Source organism: Netta rufina (genome assembly GCF_964035555.1).
Source record: "Netta rufina genome assembly, chromosome: 3".
Taxonomy (NCBI): domain Eukaryota; kingdom Metazoa; phylum Chordata; class Aves; order Anseriformes; family Anatidae; genus Netta; species Netta rufina.
In genome coordinates, this window is record NC_140125.1 from 115280279 (window position 1) to 115297073 (window position 16795).

Consider the following 16795-nt stretch of genomic DNA (forward strand, 5'->3'; position numbering starts at 1 on the left):
TGAGTATTTCTGAGTGCCTACTTGAATAGCCCTACAACACAGGCTCAGAAGTGAATGTCAATGTGCAGTCAGAACAACCCTGCCCAAGATACTTTGTGGGCCAAATCTTCCTCAAAACTAGATAAATTGATGATTCTCGATTATCTTACAATGGCAAAGCAACACCACAGGAACAAGGCTAAATCATTACACAGACCTCAATTCTGCAAGAAAAGCTTTAGGGTCACTGAGTAGCCCAGGAAAAGACTAGGAAAAAAAAAAAAAAAAAAAAAAAAAAAAAAAAAAAAAAAAAGATGATGAAATTCAGAAGGAACTTGCCTCAAATACTATTTTCCAAATCAATAATTTGTTACACTGAAATTGTCTTTATTTTTAACTTACACAGAAACTGAGTCGAATACATGCCGAGATGATCTCGATAATAAAAGCAAGATGACTGAAATTTCAGACTTTAGCAGGGCAAAGAAAGTTTTCTACAAGTGCCCAAGTTGTTCCTTCAAATTTAGAGTTTTTATTTACTACTAGGATGGTCACACCTGTGTGCAAATAAGAGAACTGAGAAAAATCCATTACATTTCTCTTTCTATTTCTGATGTTTACATGGTTTATATTAATTGCACCAATAAAAATAACCTTGTTTTAAAAACTGTAAACAAGTATCACTGATCTCATTTTGTCCCAACATTTGTAGGCACACTGATGAAAATTGACTTCTTTTCTAGATGTTCACCAAAGCATACCTCTAGCAGTGCCTCTTTTAGAAAGTCTTAACAGTTCAGCCTTCTGGAGTCAGATCTCCAGAAAATAATTAAAAAAAAAAAAAAAAAAAAAGCTTGCAGATGCTAGCTGTATTTCAAATGTCTCCCTTTATGTTTCTCTTCTGCTGTTAACATTTTTTTTTCTTTTAATATGTAGGAATTTTGATGAACAGAAAATATTGGGAAAGTATTTCTGCTGCAAACTGTGGTAAGGCTATTGCCTTACAATGTGTCTTCTAATTATGATAGGAATATATTTTGGAAATAATGAGTTTACCCTTAAGAATTAATCCAAGAATTCATTGCATACTATCTGCTTTTCTTTACATCATAATAAGATCAGTTTTGGACTACATGACTTGTTTTTATACACTGGAAACAATGAGTTAGTTATGTCAAATCTTATCGAGTTAACCTGAATTCAAGCCCAGAGTATACCAGTTGAAAATAATACAGTTTTAACAGTTTCTTTCATAAAAATGCATGATTTCAGAGGCCTTTTCTGCTTGCATCAGCAAAACTAACACCTTCCTAAGAATGAAGAATTTTGGTAAGTGATCATTAATTACCTGATTTCCTGCAGTGAGAGATGACTACCTTATGGTACTAAACCATATGACTTCTACTTAGAACTGCACAAGGCAAAGACTTTTTATTAGCAGGTACATATTTACAAATATCTATGTCTTACCTGTCACTAACATATTTCAGAGTGTAATTTCATAAACACATGCATAACAAAAAATATTCAAGGGGAAGCCTTCAGTGTTCAGGCACTATTGTTATTCACCTGTTTTCTGGCATCTTGCAGGATCTTGAGCCATAGCCCATCTCTCCAGCATGCTGAACTCTGTGCAAAAATAGCTTGAAAGAAAAATGAATAGATCATATTCTCAATATTCAGATTTGGTACTTGGGTCAGGGTTGTGTTGCACAGTTTCATGAAGGGAGAATTTAATCAAGGTCAGAAAATATGGTTCCCAGTGTTGAGACTTTCAGGAAAGAAAAGGCAAGGTTAGGTATGGCATGCCTCAAGTAATCACCAGCATCAGTGATTGGACCGACCAACTTTTATGAAAATCAAGTTATCACCAACTTTCACTAATGTATAATATAAATAGCATGTGTGGATTTTATTTCCAACAGAAGAAAAAAAAATGATCACATGTAAATGCCTGTAAAAAAACATTTAGGCAGATACACACTTGAAAGCATTAATGTCTTTCTACAAAAACAATTTTAAAAGAGCAATTAAAGTCTGAATGAAGTTAGTATGAGCTATGGATTGTCCCAGCGCTAGTTACACTTAGCCTGATGTGACGTTTTTACAATCAGTAAAATGTTTTGTCTTCTTTCTGAAACACTGTCTCCTGACCAGGGAGCTACACAGCATGACTCGACTTGCAAACCAGCATTGGACCTTCCCCATAGCAGTCTGTGGCTGTTGTTCTTTTATCAGTAATACTTTTAGAAAAGGAGGATTCAGGTTTACATCCCACTCACTTCTTGAGGTGGCCCAAGAGAATTTATGCACTGGGAGAAATTAGGACTGACTGACAGCAGTTCAGGTAATCTATGGAGAGAGGTGACTATTCCATCCCTGGGTCAATTATATTTGGAGCATATTTCAGCTGAAAGTCACTCTGATTGTACTTATACAACTTTCCTGTATATTTTTCATCTCCCTATGAGCTAGTAGTCATAGAAGAGCTAGAAGCAACAACAGTGCTTCTCACATAACACATCTCCTTTCTCCCCTCTGGCTCAATTTCCATTTCCATTGCCATAAAGCACATTATTTTTAAGAATCTTGTGGTAGCTCACATGATCAGGAACACATGCCAGCTATTTATTCAGCTTTATAATTTACATAATCCAGGACTGCGTCCAGCAAGAAGGGCAACTAACATTCCTTTAGATGGAAGCAATCGTGCATGCATCGGGCACATCCTATCTTGCATACACAAATGACACTTAATTGCAAAAATGCCCTCAAGGAAATAAATTCCATAATTCCTTGCAAACCCTCAGTGGTAAAGTGGCCTACAAACAGACTGCGTTCTGCTGCCGATAAACAACCACAAGAGCTCCAGATAACTGGGAGAGCAATCTTGGACATCTCATCAACTTCTGCTCTATGCTTTTGGCAGCTATTATCTCCCATTGCCACATACCGAACTCTTGATGTCCCAGACACCTTGGGACAAAGACCATGTGAAGGTCTCCATGGCAGTACCTGTTAATGGGCTTCCTGTGGGCCCCACACCATGCTCCCACATCTTCACGCCATCACAACCCCTATGGGTCTCACCGTAAAACAGGTCTGGTGCAGCAAGAACTGCAATGCTGTAGGAGGAGCCACACAACATGAACAGCCCAGTGGGGAGCTGCACGATGGCATGTACTCATGTGAAGAAGCCTGATGGCTAAAGCCTTGTGTCCAGCTACTATCTGGCTATTAGCATGTCCCAGGTGGGGCTTTAAGGGCTGGTAAGCACTGTCTCCAATGAGTTAGTACATAAATAAATAAATAATAGTAATAAAAGTTTTGCAGCCTTTTTCTTTGTCACCATCACAATTAAGTTGTCTTGTATCTGTTTCAGATGCCAAATTTTTGTATTTACAGCTTAAGTCTCAGTAACCAAAAATCTCTCAACTTTTTTTTTTTTTTTTTTTTTTTTTTTGGTGAGTTTTCACACATTCATTTTTATTTAGGGAAGCAGACCCAAATAACTGTTACTTCAACACAGCTTGTAACTTGAAGGATGCATCTGTGTACTAAATTAGTTCTTCCACCTACTAGCAAACAAAAAAGAAATCAATACAAATTTAATACTATGACTCCTCTTCTGAAAAGAAAAAGGCAGGTCAATCTATCTTGTTTGCACAAAACAAGGCTGAAAGCTTATTTGATCACCTGAGGGAAAGCTCTAGTTAGTCTCAACAGTTTCTTCTAGATTAAAAATATTAATAAAAACTGATATATATATATCTCACTGATATAGTAAAACTGATATATATACTGATATATATACATCTGACCATATCATATATACATATATACTGATATATATACACTGATCAGTAAAACTGATATATATATATATATATCAGTGATATTTATATATATATATATATATATATATCAGTGAAACTTGTCCCAAGAACAGGTACTTCCAAGACATTTATTGCTTGGCAGCTCATTTTAAGTCAGTGAGAATTTTACTACTAATGAGCACGCTGCCAAGTCAGCCTTCAAATCTTGTCTTCAGCAGATCTTTGAGCAGATCCTGACATATTATGCTCAAGTAGCTTGACAGCATTTTGATAAAAAGGTCAAAATCCTCTGTTCTACTGTCCTATTCCTGTTACGCACAGCAGCACTTAGCTTGTGGTACAGGAGATAAAGGGAGATTTTCTGTCATATCTCTCTGACTGCCAGAGATTAACATAACATTTTGTAATAACGCAGAAGCTAAGCTGGAAATCCAGGCTGCCCCAGAGCTCCCAAGCCAACCATCCCAGCAATGCAAGAGATTTTCAGCCACCCCATAACAGAATCAAAGGTTGCATGAGTAAGCATCATTAACTAGAATAAATAAATCCTCAGTGGTGGAAACAGTAATCACTCAGAGACACTCATCAGTGTCATGGATCTAACACAATTTAGGCAAGGGGTACCCCAAGTCCACCTCTGCTCTCTCAGACCATTGGGAGTCTGGATTAACTACCGACGTCAGGGGAGTATTTCTGGAAGGAAAACACTCCAAGATGTGATGTGGACCAAAACTATTACTAATGAATAGCAGGGTTTATTAAGAAGGTTGGCATGGATATGAGTCCATTGATGCAATTATCCCATCTGATTTTTCTTGGAACTGCCATCAAAGAGCCAGCTAAATCAGATTGCTCTGCCTGGGGATACCTACAATACCAGGTATTCACATTCGGCTACTGAAAACAACAATTCAAAGGAGAAAAGGTCCTGGGATGATTACCGAGCATTAAGGCCAAAAGGAACTGTATACAGGCTAGAGAACAGCTTTTCACACCACTGTCCAGATCCCATTAATTAGAGTTTACCAAAAGCTTGATGTAGCAACACCAGAGAAAGGAAAATCCACTGCTCAAAATACTTTGTTCCACTACTAACTTACCCACGGAGGACTAGTTGAAGTCAGATAAATTCAAGCTAAATATAGCTTGATCTTCCAATAGCCCACTAATTGGAACAGTCTGCCTGTTCCCTGACCAGGGACGCTGCAGCATGAATAAGAAGTAAATTAAAAACCTCGACTTGCATTCCCAAGGGTTGGAATGTTCTTTCTGATCAACCCATTGTTCAACACAATCTTCAAAGAGTCCAAATAAATGATGTGTTATTGGTCTCAACCTGAAACAAAAGTATTCGAAGGATACACGTACATCTTTCATGAGGGTTGAAGGACTGTAAGTACACACTGATGCTTAAGCAAACAGGAGAGCACTTGGGCTTCTCAAGTTTAGCACTGCTGAAAATAAAAGTGAAAAATCAGCTGTAGCTAAATAAATAAATTGGCAGATGATGACTTTTTCCAGTTGTGAAAAATTTTGCAGTAGAATGAAAGTAGAATGAAAGATGCTTTTGTAGGCAGCAGAGGGACTTCACAACATGGATAAATTAATATTCTGCCCAAGAACTTGTTTTGGCTTCGAGCTTGATTCAAGATAATTCAATTTTACCTACCCAACCAATGGGCTCTGATATCTGTCTACTCTTGGCCGTGCAACCAACACTAAGTCCGGGGAAAAATATGGTTTTCCTATTAATTGCAACACCTGGTGAAGAAGAGCACTTCAGGTTTTCAAGTCTGATCACACTGGCAGACATGGTGGAACAGCTTCAAAACAAACCCCTGCACGTTAATGGGTCCATCTCATAATAATTGGCATTGACATTAATCTGTTACAACAGAATTTCAACTCTAGTGATTTTTCTTCCCCTTCTTCCCCCTCTAGCTAGGATTAGAATTTAGCCATCAATCATAACACTTACAAAAAAATTACCATTTCACAATGCTTAGAGGACAGCTACAGCTTTCACCTCTCAAAAAACATTCATGAAACGTCCTTGGTCAGTTTAATTTGGGGATATAAAAATAAATCTCCAGTCCTTACCCTCATCCTGTACCATTAACTGGTTCTCTGTAAAACCCCAGATATTCTTAATTAGCTAAATGATCATAAAAAACAGGGCAAAATACTGTGGTTTGTGCCAGCTTCTGCAAATCCACAGCTATAAAGAACTGGGGTCTGACACACACCTGGATGTACATATGAGGGAAGGGCAAAGTGTTCAGTTAAGGCAAGTCCTGTTGTGTTTGCAGGTACTATAAAAATCCCAATGTTTCATTAATAAAATTTCACTGTTAACAGGAAAACAAAACAAAACAAACAACAAAAATCTGACTTAAATGCAGCCCTGGAAAGCTGGCAGGAAAGAGAGGTGTTTTTAAATATATTGCACAACTCTATGACACATGCAACTTGCAGGGAGGTAGGCAAGGAGTAAGCTCTATAATTGCTTCGAGAAGAGAAATGTCAAGCACAGAAGATACTGTTTGACACTAAGAAGTGGACTTTGAGGGCAATAGTCTTTTTAAATTTATGTTACACAGGATCCCAATTTTATCTCAATTTAATCAAAGCTCTCAGGCATGCAGACACACCATAAAAAAAAAAAAAAAAAAAAAAAAAAAAAAAGGAGCAGGGGTAGCCTCTTATAATGAGTCTTTGTAGAGACAAGACAGGAGTGGAAAATGCAAGGCAGCAGCTGATTCCTGGGGACAAGAGGATCTGCCCTACAGATCATCTCCACTGTCCCAGCTTCTCCGCAACACTAGCTGTGGGTTTTGCATAGTATTTTATCACATGCCCCACAACCCACAGTTCATCTGCCAGGATATTTTAATCCTTCTTCAGTAAAAGGGTGCTGATGACATAGGCCAGCAGTACACTGATTAAATTGGCTATATTTCAAACATATAGCCAGAATAGGAAGAGACATTTTTGGCTTGAGTAATACTAGCTAATTATAAAAGGTGTTTGTCTACAGCTTTTGATAGAGGATGATAAGGACAACTTACTAGAAACAAAGACAACATTTCAACTTTATTTATTTGAAAGCATCAACTTGTCCTGACAAGAGACAACACATTTCTATCCAAGTCTTCATTACTAAGGGTTTCTTTCCAAGGACTTTTATTTCTTTCTAATAAAACCAGATATACAATCATCTGTGGATGAACTGTTTCCTTGGTTAGTACACCACAAGTGATATAGGAGATCTCCATCTACACCTGATTCAACTCTGAATCATATTCAAAGCTTGCTTTCCCACATCTAAAGAGGGAAGGGAAGCCCTATTTGTGGAGGGCTTTTCCTTCATCTGCCTGTTTGTTGCAGGACTGGAAAAAGAATGACAATTCTGTTCCTGAAAGACTAGAAAAGTGTTTTCTACATTTCCTCTGACATAGGGATACTGAGATGGAGAACAGAGCTGTAACACAGAAACAGAGTTATGCTGTCCCTCAGCCTGAGAGTAGAGACATCTGATGAATACAATGCCCACCTAATAGAATTATTTGTGGTCAAGGACAGACAAAAATAGCTAGATAACACTCAAAGTTATTTCATTTTTAATGTGATGTACAAATGTTAGAACAGTCCCATATGCTGTACAGCTCCTTATTGCACTGATGTGGAAAAACAAAAACAGGAAGAACTTGAAGCACTGAAATGGCAAATGAGGACAAACTCTCCTCACAGCAGTTTTCACAACGGTGAGAAACAACTTTTACATGTCACTGTGCTTCCTCTGAGGGTTGCAGAAACGCTGATGGTTTCTTGCTCCTGACAGCAGGTTCAGGACCTTTTCTCTTCTGGTTTTCACGATGCTTCCTGTGGTCATGCTCCAAGACAGTGCTGTCCACACTCTGAACTGGTCACCACTAAGGCTCATCTCCAACCAGAATTTCTCTGCAAGAGTTGCTCCTTGTCCTCTCACTGGTCAGATCCACTGAAGACAACTGTCCACTGCTAGGACTAGGAGAAAAATCAGCAGCTCAGATTAGATACATCTTCCATATAGGTAGAGGTTCCACTTCAAACACTTAAAATCTACTTCCATAAAATCCTCTGAGAAACACCACAGTCATCTTTAAATCTGAACCAAAAGAAAGGAGAAGCTAGAAGACCTGAAGTAAGTCTGGGGTGCATCAAGCCCAGCACTGCTAGTCGGCTGATAGAAGTGACTAACTCAGTCTGCACTGGTGTGGCCTCACCTCGAGTATTTTGTACAGTTCTGGGCACCACAATAAAAGGAAGACATAAAACTATTAGGGAGTGTCCAAGGGAGGGTTACAAAGATGGTGAAGGGTGTGGAGGGGAAGATGTATGAGGAGCAGCTGAGGTGCCTTGGTTTGTTCAGCCCACAGCAGAGCAGGCCGAGGGGAGGCCTCATGGCGGCCTGCAGCTCCCTCATGAGGGGAGCGGAGGGGCAGGCGCTGAGCTCTGCTCTCTGGGGACAGCGACAGGACCCGAAGGAACAGCATGGAGCTGGGACAGGGCAGGGTCAGGCTGGGGGTTAGGTAAAGGCTCTGCACCCAGAGGTGGTTGGGCACTGGGACAGGCTCCCCAGGGCGGTGGTCACAGCACTGAGCTGCCAGAGTTCAAGAAGTATTGGGACAACGCTCTCAGATATAGGGTCTGGTTTTGGGTGGTCCTGCACGGAGCCAGGAGCTGGACTCCATGATCCTTGAGGGTCCCTTCCAACGTGCCATATTCTTTGATTCTACACGAGTCTGCATAGCCCTAGATGTTTTAAATATTCACCACTAAGACTCCAGATATGTAGTCCCTCTCTGAAGCACCTCAGAAGACAAAAATAAAATAAAAAATGTACCGTGACAAACTTTTCCAGCTCTGGTGAGTCAAGCTCCATATTCACAAACAACTTTACAAGTGAGTAACTAACATTTTCCACCCCTCTCTGTTATGCAATGGTAAATATTTACATGTGGTCTCTTCCACCAAAGTGAGTGCCAGAATCAAACCAAGTGCTTAGCCAAATGCAGTTATGGCTTCCACAACCAGTTTTGCTCAGCGAGGTAACACCTTTAGAAAGTGTTGCTCAGTCACTGGTTTAGTGTTATTTCCACCTCTTTTTTCCAGAATATTGTTGGTGGTGACTTGAGTGAAATTTTAACTTTCAAACCTGACCTAAAGCCTCATATGAGGATTTACATCCTCACTGTTATTTGGATCCTAGTACTGAAAAGCAGGAGTTGTAATCTGAGTTTATTAAATAAGGAGCAAATCAGAAACTTCCCTTCTTTTTCTTGTTAGACAGGGAAATAGTTAACTTTAGGAGGGCTATTTTATTTTTTCTTTTTATAAGAGGACCTTCTGCACTGCATTTAAACTTAGCACATAACAGCAAAGCTGGATGCAAGCAAAGACTACATTGGAGAGGAAGGATGCAGTGAAGTCCAAAGTTGCACAATCGGCTTCTCTAACACCAGATGACCCAAAGCACACCAGCAATGCTAGTAGCATAAAGGAATTATTATCTTTAGTGCCTCTAAAGCCTTCATAACGGAAGGTATCTATTTAACATCAGACAAAGGTTTTCCACCAGAGGTAGGAAACACTAACTCAATGATGTCAACACATCTGTGCTGTCAACATTTTCTTAGGAAGCTGCTGAAACACATTTGTTTCCTTTGGGTTTAAACATTTCCTTTAAATAAATTGCCTTGATATTAACAACATTAATTAGCACCAGATATGCTGGCTGAGCTCTGAGTGGTTTCCTGAACTGACATTCAGCTGGAAGCAGAAAAACCCTCTTGACACACTAGAGATGCTGTCATAGAGATATTTTTGTGAAGAAAGCGAACAGGTCATTACATAAGGATTTTGGATTCCAAATTCTATATCTTACTTAGTTAGTAACCTCAAGATAGATCCATTCTACTGAAGGGAAAAGTCATACATATTCTCTTTCTAAAGCACTCTGGTAGCACGTGTGATGAGAGAAGACCGAAGAACTTCTTTTAATTTTGTACAAAATAACAGCAGGTTATGTAGAGGTCACAGATTGCCACTTCTACTGTTTAATACCTTTACCTGCAAAATACCTTCCATGTATAAATGAGCAGGTGATATAAATTCTACTTTTAGAATTGGCATAAATCCTAAATAAAACCACTAAGGGGTGAAAAAAAAAATTACCTTTGCTAGACTACACTTCCGCTTTGATGAAAGGCAGTTTTTCTTCAAGGCTTCTCTGGTCTGTAGATTAAAAACAGACCCCCAAAATTAGAGGTTACAGTTTCTAAGTGTAGAAAATATTCATATAATCCAGGATTAGAGTTGAAATGACCCAAGTACCTTTCTGTCCAGAAGTGTCCCAAACAATAGGATGAAGAATCCCTAAAAACATTGGAGATAAAAAAACAGTTACAAAACACCATAACCACATGAAGTTTCTTAAATATTTCTTCTAGCATAGATAAAATAATGCTTTTATCAGTGTAAAACATCTCATCACCTATGACAGTAACAGCAATGCCCCAAATGAGTTTACCTACCCAGGTCACATGGACTATCCAGGAATGCCAAGAATGGATACACAATTCGTGTTCATTCTCATTACAAACTGGACTGATGGGTTACATACCAGAATTTTTTCAACATACTTAATAGCAGCATTAGCCAAGAAGAACTAAGGTAGTATGGATATACAATGGTATGTCAAGTAACATTGGACTTTGACACTGGTGAATTAAATAAAATCATCCTTAATGGCAAGTAAGATTTTCTGGGTATTTGTTGGGTGATATGGATTAGACATTTTTGCAGTTACTCGACATTAACCCATGTATTTTAATATAAATTCTTCTTAATTCTTCATTAGACTTTGTACCAACTGGTTTGTTCTATTGCCCATCTCCATCCATGTCAATGCAGAATATCTAGTGCAGCTACTGCGTTAAATAGATAAGATGCAAGGAAAGCCTACTTTTCAAGCACAGCACATGCTGCCAGCCCCTCTTCTATCTGCTACCTTTTCCCAAGGTCAAAGTTTGAGAAGGCACTACGCCTAGATTTGCTGGGTTTACCTGGAAGGCGTTTAGTAGTGCGAATGTAACATGGAATGCCAGAGAGTGACTATCAATGATTGTTGCTAATCCAAACCCCCAGGTGAGGCCCAGAAGAGGTGTCAAAAGGGCAATGTTTTTGCTAATTCGGATCATGTTGCTCAAATCTTGTGACTTGCAGCCATCTCCAATAGAGGGTCTTCCCATCTTCACCACAACCACTACCACCACTGCCAAATTGACAACAATGATGCTCAGAGCAGGTACAACAAAGGCCAAAAGGGCTTTCGTCTCATACCAGTTAAGCCAGCAGGCTCCACTCCTTAAATATCCATTTTTAGGTTCAGTAATAGCAACAGTGAGGATAGATATGACTAATGGACATCCATATCCGATAGAGAATGCTGCAGCTATGAATGCAGATCTTGTTATCTTAAAAAAAACTAATAACAATCCATAGAGAATCAAGAGACCCAGGGTAAACATCCAAAAAAACAAGGCAAGATAGAAAAAGTGAAGGAAAAAAGTGGCTGCCACACACAGCCGGTAGTTTAGGGCTGTGTTGTGCACAATAGCTGCTACAATGAATAAAATATCAGCAATGAGAAGTGACGTAGCTATGTTCACCAAACAAAAATGGCGCATGTAGGTTATCTTGGTTTTTGTAACATGATGCCAGACGACAGTCTCGATGGTAAGGCACAGAACCAGGCTGAAAATAGAAAGGCCTAACCCCACACATGTAATGTAATCCAACACCACGTTTCGCAGCATGGTGGGGGACATCAAAATGGAGAAGGATTTGAACGTCCGGCGGTGGTGCTTGCACATACAAACAACACTGCTGATGTTGTCTGACTTCATTTTGCATGCCTTGCTATCCCATCTCCTCTCAGCTGAGTGCCATCCAACACACTGAGCCTTGATGTTCTCCAGTTTATTCACTTTTTCAAAAGTAAGCAAAATATGCTGAAGCTCTTCTGGAAGAGACACAGATAAAACCATTCCGTTCACAAAAACAGGGTCCAAGTGGCTGGTTTCTATAATAGCTCCAAGCGTGGGAAATGCAATGCTGATTGCTTTAGAAGTCCTGGGTAACTTCAAAAGTTCTTCTTCTGGAATGACCACGCGCCCACTTATGTTGCTTGTCTTATTCAATTCCATAGAAAAATCAAAGCTCTTCCCTGAAGTATTCTTATATATGCTGTAGCCTTTAGTAGAGATGAAGTGTTCCTGTATATTTTCCGACCCATTCCTTAGAAGAAGATTCCCAGCAAATAAGTTCACTGAGTCCAGTAATGTTGAACTGGCATTTCTGTCCCTGACAAAAGCCCAGTTGGAAATGACGGAGCTGTTCAGAATATGGTTTGCTATCCTGCTGTAACTCTGAAACAAAGAAGAAAAATAAGTTATTTTTTATGTTAAAATAAAACAGTCTCCAAGGGAGAAAAAAAAAAAAAAAAAAAAAAAAAAAAGCTAATTTAAACTCAAGGTTAGTTTCTATAAAGTCAATATACTTCTTTGTCAATAAACAGGTTCACATGACCCATCTCAGTCAAACCCAAACATCTCACTGGCATGAGTCACCAACAGAATTGTACTGTCCTCGTCACATCAAAGCTCAAAAGGTACTGGGAAGAACAGTATAAATTTAAAAAAAAATATATATATATATGATACCAGTTCTGTTTCAGACTTTGACCTGCAATGTGCACCCTCTGTTTACATCTCCCTCTGCACAATTCTTCCTCCACCTCTCTGATTTCTGTGTTCATCAGGGAACGATTTCAGTTTTTATCATGCGACATGTCAAAACACAATTGTGATCAGCATATCCAACACTGCCTTTTCTGCCATGTAATACTTTAAAAATGAAGTCTTCCTTGTAGTGTTCTCCCACGTCTATAAATGCTGCAAACATTTGCTTTTAAAGGAAACAAATTCCACCAATGGGAACTGGAGGATTTCTGCCATATATGAATAGGTCAAACAGTTTCTCTGACAGCACAACACGCCCCCCTTTGGGAACTTGTTCCAGGTGATCTCTGTGTGACTTGCAGCTACCACTTCATTGGAGAGTCCCTGGCAAAGCAAGAAACTGCACGACTGCTCTGGCAAGATCAGATCCAACTCTTCAAGCCCATAGAAATAAATACCTGCATTTTTTCTCTATTGACATTTTCTGACAACATCAGGGAGATATTCTTTAGCAATTCCACTATATCAGCAATGTTTCCTGGAATTGCTGGTGAGGACAGGATATCTGGGATGATGCATGAAAAATCAGCTTGGCAGTTACTATTCCCATGGTCATCAGCACCAAAATGTTTTGCTTCATTTTCTGGCTTCCCGTGCACTGGCTTTCCTGGTCCTACAAAGGGCAGGTGTCCTCCAGCAACACTAATGTGGCCTCCAGAACTTGGAAGAGGTTCACGTTCAGAAATCCTCTGGAGGGAGAAAAATAAATTTTGCAGAATTAACGAACAGAATCAAAATGATGCTACTGCTACAACCTGCAAAATTGTACAGTGCTGGGGTGTGTAATTAACGTGCTGGAAGGCCTGAAACCCAGGACCAAAGCTCCACTGAGAAAAATTTCTTCCTTGCACAACACATTTGAAGGAAGGAGCAAGAACTGAATATATTGCCTTACTCTTCAAGTGACTTGGAAAAAAACAGTTTTTTATTTTGTAGTTGGGGAAGAATTTACTACAAATCATCTAATTATTACAGACCTTTGTAGTAATTAGAGTTTAAAAGAGCTTTTGTACAGCTGTTCTCTCAGGTTCATCCTAGAGTATCGTCTTGGTTTAGATCTGTGTGAAAAACATTAACCAAGTGAAGAAGACAAGATCATTTCTGAACTGTTTCCACATAGGACATGTATTTGGGAAATTCCAATTACTTAATTTAAGATGAAGTCAAAGCTGCACAGTAATTTGGTTTCTAGGATTCCATTTTCTTCCCTTTGCTCAAAATTTAAAGTTTGGGTGGGAGGGGAATGTGTCTTCACAACATATTATGACCATAGGGGAAAGTATACGTATAACAGTTACATTACCTGAAAAAGTGACTGAACATCCAGATTTGCACAGGCATCTATGAACATTTGCCACTTTCTATCTTTGCAGACAAAACTCATCTCTCCATGGAAGGAGGGAGAACAAGGCTGAATACAAATAGCTCCACTATGTGCACAGGGAATCAGATTTATACACCCATCTGGAAAACAAATCAAGCAAATATTGTTCTAATGTGCAAGACGGCATACTACAATCCATGAGGTGAGTATTTGGGGGGGGCATAAATACTGGTAATGGATAATATTTCAAAAAAATTAGAAGACATGTAGCTATTCACTGTACCTTGCAGATTACCAGTCTTTGATTCCTTGCTGAGGACCTGAAAAATAAGGTAAAGTGGAATGTATATTGAATGTGAAAATAAATAAAAGATGACTACCTGGAACAAACTAGAAAGGTGACTTCAAGGGCAAAATAGTTCTTCTGAGGTGCAGAAGACTTTTTAAGGTACAAAATAGAGTGTTTATGGCCCATCACCCATACAGAACAATTCAGAACTTTCTACTAATGTTTTGTCTCTACGTGAAGCCTTCACAGTTGTACTACTAAAGTGACAATACTGAGCTAGGGGACAGGATCATACATGCCTCCAGAAGTTATCTCTGAGTCAAAAAGCCCATATTAGTGTTAAGGTCTCCAGTATTCTCACACTGATGTACAAGGATCTGTGTGATTTGTGCCTTAAGACACAGCTACAGCTGTACAGAACACCACCAACAAAGCCTCTTTGTTCCAGTCCTGATTGGAAAGCAACAACAAGGCAGATGTGCCATGCTCAGCTGAAGGACACTTGCTGGGACTCTGTGTTGTCCAGGAAGACTCAATCCAGAGCAACTGCTCACACATGGCTTTCACTTCTTGGTCAAATGGCTTATCTGCCGTCAGCCAAACTCTGTCTGGAAACAAAGCTTGGCTGGTGATGCATTAGAAATCACACTGCTATTGCTGGGTAGAGTAGGCTGAATAGCAGCTTTCTAAGAGTCCCAGAGTTGTGCAGGGGGCTGCTTGGCACATTGAGTGTATTGAATAGTATAAAGTTTTCCTCCCAGACCTACTGATTTGACTAATTCTTTCACTGCAGGCACCTCTTCCTTGCAACCCTGAAAGCCAGTGAGGAACTTTTACCAAGAGAGCTCTGCAAGACCTTGCAGCCTCTAGTCCTCAGGGAAAGGCATCTCTTGTCATCTCATGCTTTGAGGTCCCAAAGCAACAACCATGTTTACAGCCTACAAGTGGCTGTACAGAAAAAAAAAAAAAAAAAAAAAAAACATAAAAAAAAAAGTGGAGAGGAACATATTTTATGTTTCCATCATAAATCCTTGGAAGAGATTTGTATCTCACTGTCTCAGATCTACTTTGAATAAGCACAGTACAACCAGACCAGAACAATTCTGGATGCATTATCCAGAGTGCCTAGTAGATCCATGGGAATTCTGGTGATAAATAAGATAACCTTTGTTAGGTCAGAGGTTGGACTCGATGATCTTGACGTCTCTTCCAACCTAGACAATTCTGTGATTCTGTGATAAATATAAGCTGTAGCAGTCCTGATATGAAAGAAGAGATCTTTTCCTTTCACTAGTAGGTAAAACTGAATTCTGAATGAACTCGAGTGAACTGGCAGTTCCCCAAACCCATTAAAATCAAATGTTGCTGGCTTCTGTGCCAGAAAACTCTGGAGTCCACGGCCTCTCAGGGATGCAAGGTTCAGCTTGGCTCACCAACTCACCCTGGGAGCAATGCGTGGTGCAACCGGGAAGAAGTGCATAGCCCAAAGGAGCAGGCAGTGGGCCACCCTCACATCCATCACCTCGCATTTACTGCCTTTCTCCTGAAAGAAAAACATGTTGAAGATGACATCATCTGTTTTCTCTTCTTGAACATTGTCCAGTTGCTAGTAAGTGAGCAGCTAAACCCATTCCAAACACTGTTCTCACTGGGCATGCAAAGTGATTTTCAGACATTTATCAACTTTTTACTGAAAATGATTTGTGCACTTTTAAATAAAACAAACAACCTGCTCAATATTAGAAGTTACTGCATTAATAATTTAGTGTAAAATGCAAGGTGAAGAGCTTAAAGCATTTCAGCCTGTGTGTGCCTTATGAAGTGATTTCACACAACCTCATCTCCACAGGGTTTAACTTTTGCTAGTCGCCTCAGGCAGTCCCTGATGAGAATTGCCATGTGAGATGGACAACTCGGTCCCTCAGAGCTCAGATATCCAACCATAAGAGCTGAGAGCAGATGCTGCCTTCAGCAGGTGCTACCTTTGATTCAGCACATGGCAAACTGTCCAGAGTTGGCAGCCAGCCCTGGCAGAGCACCCAGCCTTTATCATCAACATCATAGGATGTTGAAATATATATTGAACAGTTTTAAAGTTAGGTTTAAAGCTAGCAACCATTAGCCCTTCTAAGGACCAAAACTGATAAAGATAAGTGAACCACAGGACTCAGATCAACACTGCTGAGGAACAGGAAATGACCAGGAAGCACCTAAGGATATTAGGTAAAGGATTGTACCAACTTCTTTTCCAATTTCTGCAGTCATTAAATGATATTTATTGTATGCTCTTAGCCTGAATTCCATTTCACATTTGGAAATCCTTGACCTCGTCATGTTCCATTATTAATTCATATCCACTTTGTATTTATACACTGATGTAACTCCACCTAGGGCTGTTACCTCTAGGTGAGGTAACAGCCTGGGACAGCTCCAGGTATCTGAGGCTCATTGAGATAATGAGCCGTGTTACCGGTGAAACACAGATCTCGTTCAGTCTCATTGCTTGACTCATCATGGAAACTAC

At 39.6% G+C, this 16795-nt stretch overlaps 1 protein-coding gene across 1 annotated transcript in view; it reads right to left on the bottom strand.

The window, feature by feature from the left end:
• Positions 1-15790, bottom strand: part of LOC311208061 (adhesion G protein-coupled receptor F4-like) — a gene marked incomplete at both ends in the record, with an annotated part of 35485 nt that extends 19695 nt beyond the window's left edge. Inside the window, 7 exons of the mRNA XM_084284479.1 lie at positions 10032-10091; positions 10191-10232; positions 10922-12286; positions 13057-13347; positions 13962-14122; positions 14266-14302; positions 15713-15790. Of these exons, the coding sequence (XP_084140605.1) occupies positions 10032-10091; positions 10191-10232; positions 10922-12286; positions 13057-13347; positions 13962-14122; positions 14266-14302; positions 15713-15790 (2034 nt within the window). The remainder of the gene's footprint in view (positions 1-10031; positions 10092-10190; positions 10233-10921; positions 12287-13056; positions 13348-13961; positions 14123-14265; positions 14303-15712) is intronic.
• Between the last annotated feature and the right edge of the window lie 1005 nt (positions 15791-16795).